This window comes from Macrobrachium rosenbergii, chromosome 24 (assembly GCF_040412425.1).
Source record: "Macrobrachium rosenbergii isolate ZJJX-2024 chromosome 24, ASM4041242v1, whole genome shotgun sequence".
Classification (NCBI taxonomy): domain Eukaryota; kingdom Metazoa; phylum Arthropoda; class Malacostraca; order Decapoda; family Palaemonidae; genus Macrobrachium; species Macrobrachium rosenbergii.
The window spans coordinates 13,555,739-13,575,260 of NC_089764.1; the positions used below are offsets into that span (position 1 = coordinate 13,555,739).

The 19,522-nt window shown below is 41.2% G+C and overlaps 1 protein-coding gene across 4 annotated transcripts in view; it reads right to left on the minus strand.

Moving 5' to 3' along the window:
- The window catches only part of LOC136851876 (outer dense fiber protein 2-like), a 68,158-nt gene that overhangs the window by 20,750 nt on the left and 27,886 nt on the right, over positions 1–19,522 (minus strand). For all 4 annotated transcript variants that reach the window (XM_067126200.1, XM_067126202.1, XM_067126203.1 and 1 more), the window contains 2 exons: positions 11,087–11,275; positions 7,784–7,939 (listed from right to left, as the gene is read on the minus strand). In XM_067126200.1, the coding sequence (XP_066982301.1) occupies positions 7,784–7,939; positions 11,087–11,275 (345 nt within the window). The remainder of the gene's footprint in view (positions 1–7,783; positions 7,940–11,086; positions 11,276–19,522) is intronic.

The following is a 19,522-nucleotide window of genomic DNA, read 5'->3' on the forward strand; positions in this document are numbered from 1 at the left end:
CATCTCTCCCACAAGAGAATGAGTCTGGCTCCTACTGGAGTCCGGAGGACATAGTTCTCATTTACGGGAGGAAGCTCTAGTTGAGGACTTCTTAATGGCACGTGAAGCGAAACGGCCACTAAATTGGGATCTACAATAAGCTCTCTGCCTGCTGCCAAGAAAGGGACACATCTACAGAGGAGAGACCATCCTAGAAGCAAGAGCGGACATCTCCTTAGGCCGTCTAGAGGACTGGGTCAAAAGATCTTGGGTGCTCTTCTTCTGGAGATCTGATACTATCCCCAGTACTGTGGCCTGTGGGAACAATGGAACAAGTGGAACAAATAGGGGAAAACAGGAGTGCCGACTTCCGTGAGGGAGTAACTCCCTTAGAGGTGTAAGAACACCACAGTTCCATCTTTTTTAGTACTCCCATTGTATAAAGAGAAGCCAACTCTTGGGAGTCATCCCTGATACCCTTGTCGATACATGAGAGTACTCCTAGCCAGTCCATAGCACTATCTTTGGGCAAAACTGAACAGTCCTTGATCTTATGGGCCAGAGTGCCCACTGCCCAATCAAGGAAGCTCAAAACTTCGAAAACTTTGAACAAGTTCTTAAGAAGATGGGCTAACTCTGAAGTATTGAACATAATCTTCACTGAAGAAAATGTAGATCTTCAAGATGAGTCTATCAACCCAGAGATGTCCCCCCTGGGAGGAGGTAGATCTCCCAGGGAAGGGGCTTCCCCCATGGCATTCGATAAATATCTCTGTAGGTCCGTTGCTAGGTAACCAATTGGTTCTTAGCCACGTGAAATAAATCTAATCCTTCGGGCCAACCCCGGGAGAGCTGTTAATCAGCTCAGTGGTCTGGTTAAACTAAGGTATACTTAACTTTTTTCCTCTTAGATAACCTGGAGGGAGAAAAACTGAAGGTGGCTCTTCCTAGATCCCTCTTCTCAATTAGCCACCCATCAACTTCATTCAAGGCTTTCTTTGCCGAGGAAGAAAGCACCAACTTGGGCAACTTCGCAAATTCAGTAGTTTGCAATTCCATTAAAAAGGCAGAAGCAGGCGAAGATGGGGCTGCTGGAGAAAAGAAACTCGGAAAGGTGACAAGGCGATACCTTAATAAAGACACGTAAGCCAATAATTGAGCGTACTGAACTCAAACATCATCTTCCTCATCCGAGGATGCAGGAGACAAGGCCAAGTCTGGTGGTTGAGGAGCCAATGGAGCCTTCTTGAGTAGGCTGAAAATGCTGTCCAGCTTGCTTTGAATGGGGTCCACAGCTGTGGGCACCTGGGTACTAGGAGCAGGCTTAGCCTGAAGGAGAGGAGTCAGCTGCACAGAAGGGGGTGCTGGGCACTGAACTGCTTGAGCCCCAACCAAAGAAGATGGAGCTGAGAGGTCGACAGCAAAAACTAGATGATCGGTCGAAGACAGGTGTTCAGGCACTGAATTGGTGCTCTGTAACCACTGGACATACAGACGCCACTGAATGTTCATTCGGGCATCAGGGGGCGCTCAGGTGCTCTATGGCGCTCTAGAGAAGACAGGTGCTTGGGGACTGAAGGACAATCGGGCACTAATAACCGCTTTGATTTTCTTGGGAACTCGGGTGATACAGGGCACTTGACCCCCAAGGAAACTTCAGAAACTGCTGGGAGCTCGGGAGCCAGAGGGACCTCGGGCACGGGAGCTGCTCGGGAGAAGACCACCTAGGAAGATGAGGAGCGCTTACAGGAACCAGAGCATTTGGGAGCCAAACTCTGACTCTCCACCAAGGGGGACACTGAAGAAAAACGTTCCAGACTATCCCAATGACTACAAGACAGACGAGGGCTACACACAGGTTCCTCGAAGCTCTTACAAGACACTGGAGGAGAAGGCAACACATACACAACACATCTTTTAGAGGACGTGATTCGTCCACATAGCGCCATTTGCGTCAGGGACTAAACTCATTCGAACTTGACAAAAGATGATGCACATCCAAAGATACGCCTTTCCAGTGGTGCCTGGCTGCAACCTGGGATTCAGCAACAGGTTCAACCAAGGGGACGACTACTTGTGGGAAGACTCCACTGACCTCCCTTAGGCTACCAGTTTGACTCCTCCCAGGTTTAGGGGAGTATGCCACTGACCTTTGCCTAGGAGAATCGGCAGGATGAGCAGCCACCTTCTCCACTAACACTTCACTAGCCCTAAGTGCTACTCGGCGCTCCGAATCACTCTTACTGTCCATTAGGACTTTCACTGAAGACTAATTGGGCAAAGGATTCCACTATTAATTTGAACCTTTTATCAATCTTCAACTCAAGGCTGGCAATGGGGTTGGGTTCAGAAGCGAGAGAGCCAGGTAAAGGTGAAGGTGGAACAGATGGAGAACTGGGAATGGGATTCACAGAAATCACAAGAACACCAACATCGACATTAACATTAACAATACAATTAGGTGATTCCTGGCTAGCTAAAGACTTACTAATCTGTCTAGCAGTTGCCTTCCTCTTTTTATCCCAAGCCAGTTTATTCAAATGTGACCTCAAAGTCTTCCACTTCTTACTGTCCCAGTCTGAACACTCCTTACATCTCAAATCAACTGAACATACCTGCCCCCTACAGTCTGTGCAAAACATATGTGAATCATAGACTTCTTTAGTCAAACAAGTATTGCAGCCTTTGCTGCAATACCTAAAGCTAGTTGAACTTGAGTCTGACATTACAAAGAAAACAAGTCAACTGAAAGTCACAATTGGGAAAAAAGTTAAAAATTCGATAAATAATGTTTCAAAAAGAAACCCAGCTCTATCTAAGTATGTCACAAGGCTACCAATGCAAGAATACTGCACCAGTGACGAAAAGACAATTGGAAAAATAATGAATTCCAAAACAAAGCTGCTGCTAATAAGTGGTGTACAGCCATCAGAAACAAATTGAAGCTCTTTTGCTAGTTGTTCCTCTCTTTCCCTGAAAGTGGGCGGGGCAAGTCACCTACTCAAAACAAAATGTCACGGCCAGTGAATTTCAAAAGTTTAGCTGCCGAGCGAGTGTAACTCATAGCAATGTAATTACTTGGTAAGTTGCTGATATAAAAATAAGTGTTTTGTTTAATTAGAAAAAATCCAGTATGTTGCTCTGAGTCCCCAGTAGCTAAATGTCTCATTTTTTGTGAAATCTAACCAGTTACCTTTGAGAGACAAGGAAGTTAAGAAATCAGGAACTTGCATTGTGAGTAATGGATCTGTATAAAAGAAAATATATTTTGTTTGTTTTTCTAAGTTAAATCTAATTCATCATTAACCCCTTATTCACAATTTAACATTGCAATTTAGGTTGAAAGAGGATACATCTAAGAGTTTTAGGATTGAGATAGGCAATCAAACCCAAGGCTCTAACAGAAATATGGAATCATATTCACAAGGCCAAAACCCCAATCAAATAAAAAACGAACATAGTTCGTAAGATCAGAGGCCAAGTAAGACAAACTTCAATTGATTTTATTATTATTATTATTATTATTATTATTATTATTATTATTATTATTATTATTATTATTATTATTATTAACAGCCTGTAATAATCATTTTAAAAGTCATAGCAAAAAAGAAACTTCATTTTCATGAAAAAAAAATGTGGAAGAGCTTTTACATGTGCAGAATACGATACCAAAAAGACTACACTACATTCAATCACGAAGGCACTAGAAAAAGGGGTCCCCACCCTTGAATGAGGAACCTTGAGATTCCAGGCAACTTTCCAGCAACAAAGATCTCTTCCAATATCATATGATAGGGTGACTGAATGACATCTGGTAATGTTGCTGCTGCCTAAAACTTATTGAGCTGCAGTTGCAGAAAGTGAATCCAGTACCAACTGCACAGGGCCAACTTTTCCTCAGAGATGGATGACCAGTCAAGAATTGCCACATCATGATAAAGGGATCCACTCTCTGTAGGGATTTAGTCATTGATGATTACAGTATCTGGATCCTGTCTTATGTCAGAAAAACCAGGGTGCCTATCATGCACATAGTCATTCTGCCCAAGAACTGTCTTCATAGTCAGATCCAAGACTTTTCCCAGCTGACCTAAGAACCTATCCAGTGTCACTGATGTGCCTATTGTTCCGGTAACTCCTGCTCTTGCTGCATCTCCTACTGGTGACCTTGCTGAAAGTGTTGCCGTTACCCATTCTGTAACTGCTGCTGGTTCCCTTGCAATAACTGTAGCTGGTTATTCAGCTATAACTGCTTCTGGCGCTCTTGCTACAACTGCTTTTGTTTTTTTCTGCAGCATCTACTGATTATATGTCAGTTTTAGAAGTTTAATTATTATTTTTTATTTTTATTTTCTACATTAGTGAAATGGTACGGGCATTACAAAATGTATAAAAAGTACATGTTTAATTTTATAAGATGTTTTTATAGCAAAACATTCTTTATGTTTAAAAGTATCCATTCGTGCTGTGACATCATAGAAAATGATTTCATAGGATGACAAATGGCAGGAGGGAGCAAAATGTAAACAATGAAGGCATGAAGGATAAAAACATTGTGGTGGGGCAGAGAGAGCTCTCTGATGGTTAGGTTGTCAATTTTGGGTTGTAAGTCTGTCTTGTAGTTTTTTGTTGTTGTAAGCTGGATTATAAAAAAAACATGAACAGGTGGGTGGATTGCATAATTGTAGTATTTTTGGACGAGTTAGGCTAGAAAAACTTTCATCTATTATTGTTGCTCTTATTGCAACAGCCATTACAGCCTTCACTGTACTAGTAATACTTGCTGCTATTGTGTTGTCCATGCTGCAAACAAAAAGGAGGGAGAAAGGAAGTGCTGGTAACTGTAAAAATTGGTGTGGAGGCTTGCTTGCACTATCACTGGCAGTGGTTGGCACTAGTGTTACCTGTCACTGGTACTGGAAGCTGCTGGTACTGTCACCTCCCAAAGTAGATGGTCGTTAATGCTGAAGCTCTCAGATGTTGGTGTTAACTGGAGGTTACTGAAGTTGGTGCTCTGTTGCTGATGGAGTTTCAGAAGGCAACAGGTGATGCAGCAAGGCTGGTACAAGCATGCTGCTGTTGCAAAGATGGCTGATGCCGTGAGACTGAAATTGGAGACTGAAGCAGAAAACAGGCACAGGAGCCAGAGCAGGAGGCCAGGAAAATTATGAAAAACATAGCTGCAGCAGCAACACCAAAGATAAGCAGCACACATGACAGGAGTCAGACAAAGCTTTGATGGTAATATTTGTCATAACGAGAAAGACATCTATTAGGTTAATGCAAATTTTTCCCTTTATTTTTGGCTTCAAGTAATTTTAGATCAGCCTTGTTTCTTTTTAGTTTTAAGTATTATTCTTAAGGAACACCAGTGCTTTGTAAAAATTAAGTGTAAGGTGATTTTCAAGTATTTGTTTACAGTTTTGATGCCTCCTCCCCGCTTGTTTATGTTTATTAACTATCGTATTAACGATTGTTCTGTTATTTTATTTTTCGAGTGCCGTTGGACGCTTGTGGTCAACGTTTGGCCGTGAATGTCGTGGCCCAAGCAGTGCAGGCTTAACCTCTCCCTTGATTGTCACTCAGCTGGTGCCTTTGGAATATTATCTTGGCATCCTCAAAGTAATTTTGGATTTACATCACCCTTCGTGGGTGCTCTCCTGTCACCTGCGACATGAGTTTCCTACTCTGTACATGGCTCGCAGGTACTTCTGTCAAGTGGGACGGGTTACTTGCCGTTACCCTGGTGAGAAGGATTTTCCCAGTGTTGATGGCGTCGCTGTTCTCCATCATCAACAGGAGTTGAATTCCCACTGATCCACTTCTGCCAGGATGCCTTTAAAGCTGTTATTGGGAGCAAGTTTGCTCGTGAGGAGGTCCGCAGGGTGGCCATACCCAGGTAGGAGTGAATATCTCTAATTTGTCAGGCAGGACCACCTTAGACGCTCATATCGGACCTGGTGTGTGTGACCTCTCTTAGCATCAGAAGTAGCAGTTGGATTACAGCCTTCACATTGCTTCGTTTTTCTCCTAATGTGAGATCATTGTTCAAATACTAATATATATGTTTTCATTTAATATGTCTAGCCGTTTTTATGTTGTGATGGTAGTGTCCACTGACAGTTAAATTATACTGTCGTGTAAAGATTCACTGGAGTTTAGTTTTGTGGTGATAGGTAGGAGATTAAGTGTTTTCTTACTATTTATTCTCTGCCTTCCTTTGCTTGCTTTTAGCTTTAGGTTATTGTGTTCAGGTCTGGCCAGCAAAAGTGTTGGATCCAACCGAGTATTCATTTATGTTAATTTTCCTTACTTTGTTAGGGCTTAGCTTTATTAGCTGTAGGTAATCCTACGGGATTTGTAAAGGACCAGTATTTGTATTCTTTAAGTTATTTTCAAAGACTCAAGGTTGATTTAAATATGCCTTTTCTTTAAGTAATAAATATTGTTAAGTTTTCTCAGCAGTTTATTGTTTCTGCTGACCCTTTTGCTCTGAGTTACTTGATACAATGACTACAATCTAAAGTGTGTATTAAAGACCTGCACCACAACCCAAAAGAGGTTGTAACACATCTAAGGTTGGAAATGGCAGCAGGCAAAAGAATGTATACATGTGGTTGGGTGAACATGGGGCCAGTGTACACGTGGAAGAACACAAACTGAACAGGAGACCTAGCCAAAGGAAAAAACTGCTGCCAAGGACTTAGGAAGATGAAGAGAAGTTTCCATATGGGGCTAAAGCATTTGTATGGCCAAAGACACGAGACAATATGCCCCTCCGTGCAAGGAAGACTTGAGAAAGCAGAACTGCTGTTGACAATAAGAGTCGGGCTAGAAACAGGACAGTAAGGAAAACTGATTGCAAGTGCAATACCAAATGAAAGGCATGTAATCACTGGAGAAGGCTTAGTAGGAGCAAAATAAGACACGAAGTCCAAGCAAGATCAAGGACTGACAAGAGCAATATTGGTGACAGGAAGTGACAGAAAGACACATGCTGAAGCTGACGCAACAGGAATTCAAATGAACAGGGAAGCTGGAATTCTTGACTGAAAATTCAACTAATAACAAACCAAAAGGCCTGAAGAGCTCAGTGCTCATGAATGAAAGTTGTCAATAAAGTACTTACAAAACTTCTGAAACTACCACTGGTCAGGAGAAGAAAACTGCTGGTGCAGATTAAAACTAAGCATGGGTTAACTGAAATTTTTATTAATGTAAATACCATCAGCAAAAGGAAAGAAATGAAAATAAAAAAAGCAAAATGAAAAGAGGAAAGAAACAAGGGGACCTCAAACAATCCAAAGGTACAGGAATTACTGAGTTTTTACCAAATAAAAACACACAATATATAATAAACTTAGCTACACGGGACGTAAGGGACCATATGTGCATGCACTAACCTACCTGACCCATCTGATTATCTTTTTCTTCCACAAGTGGATTGATTTGTTTGGGATTTGGGTGAACACACAAATAGATTGTGTTAAGTACTGGGTTTGTGATTAAAAAAAATATTATAATGGAAAGAAAGGGCACAGAAAGACTGTACCATTGAGGAATACACATTGCATGTATGCATAACAGAAGGGATGCCAAAGAACATATTACAGGTTCAATCTGGAAAAGATAAGTCTGAAGAAAAAACATTAACAATTTTGATGAAAACTGTATTACCATTATTAGAATAATGAAGCAAGCCCATCACTAAAAAAAAAAAGACATGAATTTTATAACATAATGTTTCAGCTCACCTGCAAGACAATAAACACAATTACTTATTTACATAGAACAACTTTACCTTTAGTACATACTGCAAAAGGTCATCATATTTTTTCTTCAGTGAGAGCAAAATATATTCATCTCTACTACCCATTTCTCGTTCTGCTTGAAGACTTTCATGGCTTGCACGTTGTGCTTCATCTTGTCTCTTAATGCGGTGCTGCAACTGACGAATCTGATGAAGCATAAAGAGCAACACATAAGTTACTTAGAATATTATGAAACTTGTAACATTCACTAACAGCTAATGCCTATTCTATAAAAGAATCATCCCAAGCACTAAAAATCATAGCCTATACAACATTATGAGTGAATCCCACTAAAAAAACTTAATCCTACTAAGGTATAAAACAATATTGCTATTGCATTATTCAGCCCTCATTTTGCCTTGTAACTTCATTTTTGTACTGTAAGTCTCACAAGCACAGTAATGTACATAATAATAGATATAAGTAAATAATTCAGACATTACTCTCATCCCTCAAAAGTACTAATTACTTGGTCAAAAACTAGCATCAAGGGCATTAACCAAAAGTTCAATGAAACTGATAAGTGAAGACAATAAGAGCATAAAAAGCCAATTTCAATTTATTTCCATGTTTCATGCATACAAAAGTCATACTTTCCTTACACCTGGTGTACTAAATAGAAGCTTTCATTCCCCAGATGAAAGCATTTTTAGGTCACACTCTTGGATGAAAATCCCAGAAATATGGAGTCCCTCTACCCTCTATGCTATAATGTCATTTGGTGTCTATACAAGCTGAAGCAGTAGGACATTATTCTAATCAGAGGTAGAAGGAGGAGGGCTCTCTCAATGAAATATGAGGTTTTTATTTTTTAAAAAGTCATAAGTTTTCACTTCATGCCCAAACAATAATAATTAATTTTGACTATTTAAACCAAAAAATATAAAGGGCAATTGAAGAGAAGAGGGCCTTCAATTTCCGGCAGAACAGTTGATGTAAAGAACACATATATACAAGGAGAAGAGGAGGGCAGCTAAGCATCAGACAGCAAGGGCAATATCAATGGTTTGAGTTGAATGGGACCAAAATCTCAAATCACCATTCATTATTTCTACATCCACTGTTCCTTTTATGGGGCACAATAAGACCCCTTCACTCTCCCTTGCACTTGCTGTCTGAACTCCCATCTACCTCCTTTTTCCATGTTTCATGGTCCTTTCTAGAGGTCACTGTCATGCAACTTCAGTATCTAATTCTTTTCTGAATAAATGTTCTTAGATGTTCAAACCATTGCAATTTTCAGATGCTCAATGTTTTCCAGCATACCAATTCCTTATTTATATGATTCTCCTATTTTTGTTGTTGAAGGACAAACCTAGCAGGAGGTAGAAAAATTCTGTTACCTTGGCAACATACATGATAGTAAAGCTAATTTTGAAATGGTAATAAAAATAGTCGGTAACAGTCTAGGTGAAGTGGAAAGAGGTCCCTGGACTACTGGTAAATAGGAGTAATCCATTAGAAAACAACCAAAATTTATGATACACAGGAAAAACACGGGCACTCCAAAAGAAACAGATTTTGGAGAGGTGTGTGTGATTATAGAATTCTAGGATTCACAGCTGAAGTGCATTAGGAAGTTCCTATTACAAATGACTAAGTTATTTAAGAGATGAAGTAATAAGGTCTGGGGTTATGAGATGGGAAGAGGAACAGTTACAAAAAAGGTAGCCGATACGAGTTTGCAAGATAAGGACAACAGAGGTACAGTATAGGTCCGCAGGCAAATTATCCAAAAGCTGATATATGCTACGTTCCACATACTGAAAATAACTTCAATTTCCCCATCCTCGATGATATAAGCAGACTTGAATGAAGCAACATCAGGACAGGAGACCTCGATGAGGCATTTGGCAAAACAGATGCCAAGGAGTCATAAAAAACTCAGATGCGAATGACAGGAACAGTAAGAAATTACGTTAAAATCAACCCAAGTTACAATACAAACACATTTTAAAAAATCATAAAACATAATTAATACTGTAAGAGAAGCTAGAAACAGTACAAAACTTTGAGCAAGAAAAAGGCCCCTAGCAAACTAGACTTAGCAAAAACTAGACTTAGCAACTTAGAGTTGTACCTAAAGCTATGATTTACTCCAAACACTGAAAAGGATACAAACTGGGTTGATGATACCAACACCAAACAGAATTTGTGAAATGATGAACATGATGGCTGGTCACGATAAAATTTGTAAACTTACTGAAACCTGAACTGTAACAATTTTATATTCACAATACCACCTAGCCATCCAAGGAAAAAACAACCCCTTAAGTGAACCTAAGCATTAATGAGGACAAAATGGATATTTAAGAATAAAAAAAGAACAAACATGAGAGAAATTAGTATAGAATCATAAAATTCTTGGTAGCCATTTGAAAGCTGTGTACAGAAAACCAGACACACATGAAATGAATTTGGAGCTTAGGTATACAACCAATGAGGTGGGAGTGTTTCTGGCAAGTGTATGGAAACTGAGCTTTTGTATAGTGATGGGTTTGTGGTAAAACTCATTCACACAAACCTACTCCCTTCTGGGCTTTGGAGAGCAAAAATCAAGAGTGAAGTGGGCGTCATGTGAAGGACTGGGCATGCATAGTAAGGGCCTTCAAATCTTTCCTGATGCAAGTTAACATGACTGAAACTGCCCCATCCACAGAAATAGGGCAATAGATGATTTATGTGTTGGCATGAAAAACCATGTTTTGTGTAATAAAAACATACTTCATTAATGAAAACATCATATTTCACTAATGCAACACTCCCACTACAAACACAAATAAATATCTGTGCACAGACCCGGTAATGAAAAAGAGTGAATGAGCGAATAAATAAGATCATAGGGAATAAATTTCCTCAAGGAAAAACTGTAAGCTGTGAGCAGAATCAGAGACCCACATTAAGAGATTTAGTTATTAGCTGCTGGACTTACTGAGCCAGGTATAAGTGTCACCAGCTAGAACTGAAAGGATTCTTCTTTATTCTGTGGAGTGTCTGGGATTTTCATGTGATGCAAAGTGGGCTAAGTAAAAATAATGGGTTTGTGTCAAAATAAAAACATATTTTCATTGATTATTAAAAATGGAAGCTAATGGCAAGGCAGTCACAACATGAGAACAGGGACTCGAAGACCTCTGGTGATCTTCCCCATAGTAACATCTCTGCTTTGTCTATTAATAAGTAAGAATTCTGCTATTAGCTTTTCAACACCTGTTAGGAGCAAAATAAATCTGATGTGCAATACCAAACAATGTGAATGTAAGCAATTTGCAAAACTATCATAGTGGAATAACCTTTTTCTTCAGCTTTTTATTCTCCTCTTCAAAGGATGCTCTCTTCTGTGCCATCTCCCTCATTTTTCTAAGCTCTTCTTTAAGGGCTTCTTCTTCTTGAACAGCTTCAGCAAAACTTCGGTCAAGTTCTGCTAATTGTTCACTAGCATCAGCACCCTGGCTTTGGGACTCTGCTTCACTTTGTTTCTTCTGAAATATCATTTAGAAAAAAAATTATACACAGTGATTGCTTATAATCTGGCCTTATTCATGGTCTTCAAATGCCCTGACACTTAAGTCCTTTGTTCAATAGACAAAAGAAGAGCAGTGGTAGCTCTTTGCATGCACACACAGATCCCTTGGTCTATGGCAGCTGAGTGGCTCACTTTTCATGTAGTCTGGCCAATTATCTGTGAGAAAACAGTGGGACTGGGAGGTAGGAACTTTGTTTTATAAATAATGGGTTTATATGAGGAAATTAATTTTGTTTCCTATAAAATATACTTGTTTCAGTACAAACCCATTACTGTACTTATAATTAGCCAAAATTGCAATGGGGAGGGGGGGGAATCAAGCTGCTAAATGTAATAAAACTGGCTGATTGACACTTTAAGATCCAAACAAGAGCCATTGGGACTGAGATTAGCAACTGAACTCACAGGTCAAAAAGAACAAGGTATCCATATTTATGAGATTAAAACCAAACTAAACACAGTAAATTTATAAGGTTGTAAACCAAGGCCACATAACATTCTTGGAAAAGAGTAAGAACTTTTCCATTCCTTAAAAATTAAATTTTAGTTACAAAAAACTGTATTTGTTTATTAGTACTGGTCATGAAATAGAAACCCCAGAGTGCCATGCTAAAGATTGATATTAAAGACTTTAGAGGATACAGATAAAGAGTCAGCTATGCTTGCATATGCATGAGAAGAGTCTGATGGGCTTGCATCACCATAAGAAGAGACTACTTGACCAGTGACAATAATAGGGCCAACAGAGAAAGAAACAAGACTTATGAGTTAGATCCCTGAGACAGAATTTTACTGGAATATTAGGAGATTTTCATGAGGCATGATTAATTGTAACATCCAATTCAATGCTGACTTGAAAAGGTCATACTGTCCTGAATACATGACCCGATTAAAAATGGGATTTCCTACGCAATACGTTTTTAGGTATTTGTCTTGCATGCTCTAGTAACTAAAATCAAATGTACTCCACCTTCTCCCTAAAAGGTTTGGTCTTATGAATATAAATATGATGTTTTCATGATAAAATTAAGTTTCTTATATACTTACCAAGTAATTACATAGCTATACTTTTCCACTCGTGCGGTAGCTAAAATTTGAAGTTCGCAGTAGTGATACTATTGTTTTTGTGTAGGTAACTACCCCACCCACCATCGGAGAACAATAGGAACAACAAAACAGAGCAGCTCAATTCTTTTATGTTTAATGTCCATGAGTGGGGAGGAGGGAGGGCTCTGATCTGTAATTACTTGGTAAGTATATATGAAACTTAATTTTATCATGAAAATACCATTTTCATATAAGTAACTTACCAAGTAATTACAAAGCTGAATCCCACATTGATAGGCAGTGGGATATTTAGGCAAATTCTGTTCCAAAAAAAATCAGGTATGAAGATGAATTCGAAACATAAAATCTGTTAGCGTTGATAAAATGCTTGTTGTTTCCTTACCTGGTAAGAGAGAGCTACTGCAGGTGATTACTGCCTCTGGTCATTGCTCATCTTGACCTGTAGTGACTTAGCGGAACTGCCGTGAGAGGTCTCTACTTTTAAGTGGGGGGCTTCAGAGTAAAGGAGTCTTCCAAATACCCGCAAAGCATATGAGAAAAAACTGCCCTTGACCTGGGTGCAGTACCAAAAGACAAAAAGACCAGACAATGCTGTCACCTACACCAAAAAAGAAATATCTAAAAAACCATCATACCACAACTTAAGACTGGTGGGCAGTCCAGGTAACAGTAGCCCCCAGGCTCCCCAAAAAAACTCAACACCCTAATTTCAAGGCGAAGAAGTTACGGATAGGAAGGAATGCTTCCTATGCTTCCTCCCCCAAGACCATGCCAGCCACCAATAACGGACCTAATGTACTCCAATTTTCAAAGACTGTTTCTATTTCCTTCAAATAATGGGTAGCAAAAATGGAGTTACACTTCCAGTAAGTTGACTGGAGGATAGCTGAAAGCAACATATTATACCTGAAAGCATATGAAATGGTGACAGCCCTGATCTCGTGTGCTCTCACTTAAAGGTAACCAGGGCGTCCCCTCACTTAAAGGTAAGCAGGGTGTCCCCTTGGATTAGTGAGTGTGCCCCCGTAATAAGGCTCCTGAGAAAAAATGACAGAGTTCGTGAAGGATTTTTGACGGAGCACCAGAGGTTGTTGGTAGGGCCTCTGATCTTCTTGGTTCTGTCTATGTAGTACCTAAGCACCCTAACCAGGCAAAGGACCCTTTCCTCCTCTTCTGGTCCGAGAATGTCCATCAGGTTTTTAATGGAGAATGAGCGCAGCCAGGGGTTGGATGGTTTTCTGAAGCCTAGCGTAAAGGTACAAACTGCATCTCCTTGAGTGAAACTAATACATTTGTCGATGGCCTGAAGTTTGCTTACTCATTTTGCAGTGGCCATGGCTACGAGAAAGAGTTCTTTGTTAGGTTCTTAAGGGACGTGGAATGGAGAGGCTCAAAAGCAGGTCCCGTTAACCACTTAAGAACTACATCTAAGTTCAAGGATACAAAGTCAACTCTTACCTGCTTGGAAGTCTCAAAAGACTTGATAAGGTCACTAAGGTCTTGTTTAGAGGCCAAGTCTAGTCCCCTATGCTTAAAAGCAGACCCCAGCCTTTGATGGTGGATGAAGAGAACCCCTTGGTGATCCTCAGGAAAAGAAGGAAGCCCGCTATCTGGGCTGTAGTGGTTTTAGCAGACGAGATGTTACGGCTACTACACTCCCCAGGGTAGACAGCCCACTTTGACTGGTAGACTCGGCTGAAGACTGACGTCTACATCCCACAATAGCTTTTGCAGCTTGCCTTGAAAATCCCTTCATTTTGACGTGTCTCCAGACAGTCTGAAGCCTGTCAGAGCTACTGTAGAGCGGATAGTCCTTGATAGAATTTCCATCCAAAGATGGGGCAGTGTGAGTAAACATGGATTTTGCAGGAGCAGTCTGAGAAAATCTACAAGAAGTTTTAGAAGGTCCGGGAATCATTCCTTGAGAGGCCAAAACAGAGCTATCAAGTTCATTGTCACAATGCAACGGGACAGGAACTTGCTGAGGACCTCTCTCACCATGTTGAATGGAGGGAAGGTATAGAGGTCCAAGTTAAACCAGTTTATCAACATGGCATCCGTCACCCATGCCGTAAGATCTGGAATCAGCGAACACAAGAGAGAAAGATGGTGGTTCTTTGATGTGGCGAACAAGTCCCCAGTCGGCCTGCCCCATAACTTCCATAGTCTGTCGCAGACTGCAGAGTTCAGAGTCCATTCTGTTGGAAGGACCTGTCCTCTCCGACTTAGTTTGTCTGCTAACATGTTCATCTTCGCGTGGATGAACCTGGTGACAATCTTGACCCAATTCTCATCTGGCCATATGAGCAGCTCCTTTGCTGCCTGCAAAGGGAGAAGGAGTGGGTTTCACCTTACTTCTTTATGTAGGAGAGAGCCGTGGTGTTGTCGGAATGCACCACCATGTTCTTGTCTGTGACTGCTTTTACAAAGTACATTAAGCCCAAATCAATAGCAGTCAGCTCCTTACTATTTATGTGCAGATTCTGTTTTTCTGGAGAGCATCTACCGGAAGCTTCTAAGGCCCAGAAGGGCTCCTCAGCCTTGGTCCGAGACGTATGCATAGAAGAGGTCGGGGTTCACAAGGTGTAAAGACTTTCTCTCTAAAAGTCAGCCTCTGGACGTCCACCACCGCAGATCTACTTTATCTCCCGTGTTATGGGGAACGCCACTGGGTCTGGTTGCTTCCTTTTGTTCCAATTTGCCCTCAGGAAGAAATGAAGAGGTCTCATGTGTAGTCCTCCTAACTTCACTAACTGGTCGATGGATGAGAGAGTTCCCAATAGACTCATTCACCTGATTTGCTGAACACGACTGGAGAGAAAGAAGATCGTGTACTGACTGAAGGCAGAACTCTATCCTCTTGGGGGAAGGAAAAACCTGAAAACTCAGTTTATCCTAATCCCCAAATAGAGAATCTCCTGAGTCGGGGTTACCTGCATTTTCTGCAGGTTTATCAATAACCCTAGTTCCTGGGCAAAAGAAGGGTTTTCTGAAGATCCTTCGTGCACTGTTCCTGCGACGATGAACAGAGAAGCCAATCGTCCAGGTACAGGCATACATTGATGCCTAGACAGTGTAGCCACTTTGTGAGGGGTGCTAGAACTCGCGTAGATATCTGAGGGGTCAAGGAGAGGCCAAAACATAGCACTCGAAATTGGAAGACTCTGCCCTAGAAGACAAATCTTAAGTATTTCCTGGACTCTGGATGTACTGGGATATGGAAATATGCATCCTGCATGTCCAGGGTGATCATCCAGTCGCCCGGTTGGATGGATGATAGCACTATCTGAGTTGTCTCCATTTTGAACTTTGTCTTCTGTACAAAGAAGTTCAAAGCACTGACATCGAGGAAAGGTCTCCACGACCTCCACCCCCATGACTTGGGAACTACGAACAGGCGATTGTAAAAGCCTTTGGTAGTGTGGTCTTCTACTACTCCTATGGCCATTTTCTTTAGGAAAGATGACACTTCCTCCGTCACAGCTGCAAACCTCTCGGAGCCCTCGGAGTGTGCCGTCAATGTAATCTGTGAAGGCATGAGAGGAGATAGGTACTGCTTGTCCAAGGGAGAAAACATCAACGCCGACTTCTGAACCAAAGTCACTCCCTTCTTGGTGAAGGAGCACCACAACTCCCTCTTCTTCAGGACTCCAATGGAAAAGAGGGCTGCAAGCTCCAAGGAGCCATCCCGAACGGCTTTATCAGTGTATGACAATACACCAAGCCAATCTGCTGACAGGTCTGTCGCCAAAACATTGTAGTCTTCTATCTTCCTGGCGAGGGGCCCGAGCGTCCAGTGGAAGAAACTTAACACCTCGAGGACTTTGAACATATGTTTGACTAGATGATCCAGCTCCGAGGAAGCAAAGAAAACCTTAGCCGAAGAGAATGTGGATCGACAAGCCGAGTCGATCAGTCACCTTGGGATGAGGCAACACCTCCCAAGGATGGAGTTTCTCCTGTAGCATAGGACAGATATCTTCTGGCTGTTAGCATCGCTGGAGGAAAAGCAAAAGTAGCCTTCCCTATTTCTCTTTTCATAGCGAGCCAATCTTCTACTTCCTTTAAAGCTTTCCTCACAGATGAAGAAAGAACCACCTTGGGGAGATGAGTGCTGGATTCTACTTGATTCCTCATAAGGAAGGTAGAAGCTGGTGAAACTGGAGTGGCTGGCTGTAAATGCAACAGGAAAGTTGCTAAGAAATACCTCAAAAGAGAAGCATACACCAAGGGGAGTTGGAAGAGACTGAAGACAATAATATGTCTCGGGAAGGCTTTGGTACAGAAGACGTCTTATAAAGCAGGCTCAGAATGTCTGCTAACTGTTGCTTGATATGAGCAAAAGATGGATCCTCTATGACAGGTGCAGGCGAAGAAGAAGATGGGCGCTTGGTTGGCACCGGGCACTTAACAGTTGGCCCTGAGCAGTTAGCAATTGGTGCCAAGCTGGTAGATGCAGGTACCAGGCACTCAGGAATCAGTGTTGGGCGCTCAGTGACAGATAACACCATGTGACGCTCAGGAGAATGCACTAGGTGCTCATGCAGGCGCCTGGACGAAGATGAAGTGTTTCCTAGCAGAGGGGCACTTGGGCACCAAAAACTGGTGCTCTGAATTAGACCACTCGGGCAAAAAGCGGTCCGGGCTGCACCACACACTGCAACTTGGCTGAGGGCTGAGCGATGGCTATCTAGTCCGTTTCGATGGAATGGGAGAAATATCACTGGCATGATGCCTCTTAAGAGGACAAGATTCGCCTGGAAAGTACCAAAAACGCCCCTTGTCAGGCTGGAGAGATTGGAGTTCGAAGACTGACAGAGATGCCTTTCCAATGGCTGAAACACGAGCTACAGAATCAGACGAGGGGGCGACTGTCCGTGGACAAAGCCCACCGACCTCCTTTGGACCTCTGGTTTGTCTCCTCCCAGGTTCAGGGGAGTGTGACAGGGACCTTTGTCTGGGAGAATCAGCGGGACGAACAGCCACCTCCTCCACTGGCACTGACACTGGCACTTGCACAATCACTTGTGCTATGCACTTGATCCATTAGGACCTTAAGGAACTCACCTAACTCAGATGCTGTGTTGACCACATGGTCAATTTTGCGATCAAACTTACTCTCGAGGCTGGCAATGGCATAGGGTTCAGAAGCATGGGAGCTGGGTAAAGGAGTCGATGGTAAAATATTAGGTGGACTACGGATGGGGGATAAGGCTAAAGCCGGGGAATAAGGAATGTTACGGTCATCAACAGAAGGAATAGTAACAGGTTCTAAACTATGAGCTTCTAGAAGCTGCCTTCATCTTTCTATCTGTTTAATTTCTCCCAATGAGATTTCAAAATCTTCCACAGCTTTTCACCCCATCCTTTACATTCCTCACTTAAGATCCTTATAGCACTCTTGTCCTCTACATTTAGCACAGATTGTATGATTATAGTGGGTGATGACCTTAGTCATGCGGGTCTTGCAACCCTCCCTACAATACCTAATGCTGAAGGAACTTGAAACTGACATTATTAATAACACAAGGGTCTCCTAAACTAACTAACTCAGCTGAAAAGCTACCAGAGCAAAGAGTACATCACCAAGTCCTGAGAAAAAGAGATGAAAAACTCCCCAAAAAACAGTCAAAAACATTCAATGTTAGTTTGAAACCCAGCAAAAAAGAAATGAGCTCCTCTGTTTTGTTGTTTCAATTGTTCCCCGATAGTGGGCCGAGTAGTCACCTACACAAAAACAACAATATCACTACCGCGAACTTCAATTTTTAGCTGTCGCTTGAGTGAAAGAGTACAGCTATGTACTGTCATTACTTGCTAAGTTACTTATATGAAAACTCTCTGTTCTCATCACACAAAAAAACATATCTTCCCTACTCCTAGTAGTACTGGCAACAATGGAGGAGAGGAAAGGTGTGAACTTGAAGACTTGGTTTTGACCACAAAACCAGATACAGTGGGTCCCCGGTAATCACCGGGGATAGGGACCACAACCACCCGCGTTAAGCAAAAATCGGCGTTGTTGGTATCCCCTTCTAAAAATGCTTATAACTGGCAATTTAGATAGTTCAGAAACCAAAGACCCACTTCTAAAAATGCTTATAATTGCATATTTTAATGGTTCAAACACCAAATACAGTATGGCTTAAATTATCATAAAAAAATAAACTTAATATTTCAGAGTCATCTTACAACATTAGCCCTAAAAATATTTTGGTGCATACTATGGCTTACAGCTACTTAGTATCACTTTAAGTCTTAGCAGAGAACTGTGTGAGGGTATGGCCAACTACACATCATGTACTGTGCAAATGTGCATTTTATTGATTTTTTTTGTGTTTTGTATGATGATTTTGAAGTGATATTACAGTACAGTAGTGTTTTAGGATGAGTTTACAGCATATCTAAAATACAAGGGTAGTTTGTAGAACAATGTAACTACTCCCGTTAGTTCCGTTCTTCTTGCACGTAACTCGTCGTAAGCCGGAAAATCGTCGAAAATCGTCAAAATCATAAGAAAACCTTACTTTTAATGCTCTGGGTGCATTGAAAACGAAAACTGCATTGTTATTGAGTTTACATCAAAAAAAACCTGCTTATTCTGCCATTTGGGGCCATATTTCTTCCGTCGTCATGGTGATTTCTGATGAATATATTTGAAAAGCGTCATGCGTATCACACTTTATGTTAGTATTTTGATCTGCATGAATGTTATATTTTTATGAATACTTTTATGATCTTGGGTATGTACAGGTTGACCATCACTAATCCAGCATCATTGGGACCTGGAGGGTGCCGGATTAGCCATTTTGCCGGATTAGCCATTTGTTAGGCTAGAATACACGAAACCCAGTAGCTAAGCACCTCATCTTAGAATTAAAGTATCCCATAAATCAGTACAAGTTGGTTAATAAAGAAAAGACAATTATCAAATAAAGGTAGTGCTCGAGTTACGACAATTCGACTTACAGTATTTCGAGTTTATGATGGGGTTAGCAATAATTAATACCGATACGAAAATATTTAGGAAAAAATATTTTTAGATTTCACGCAGGCGCAGGCAGCGAGAGAGACCAACTTACAATAGACCAACTTCTTTTCCTCCATCTCTTTATTCCATCTGCTAGTTAAAAAA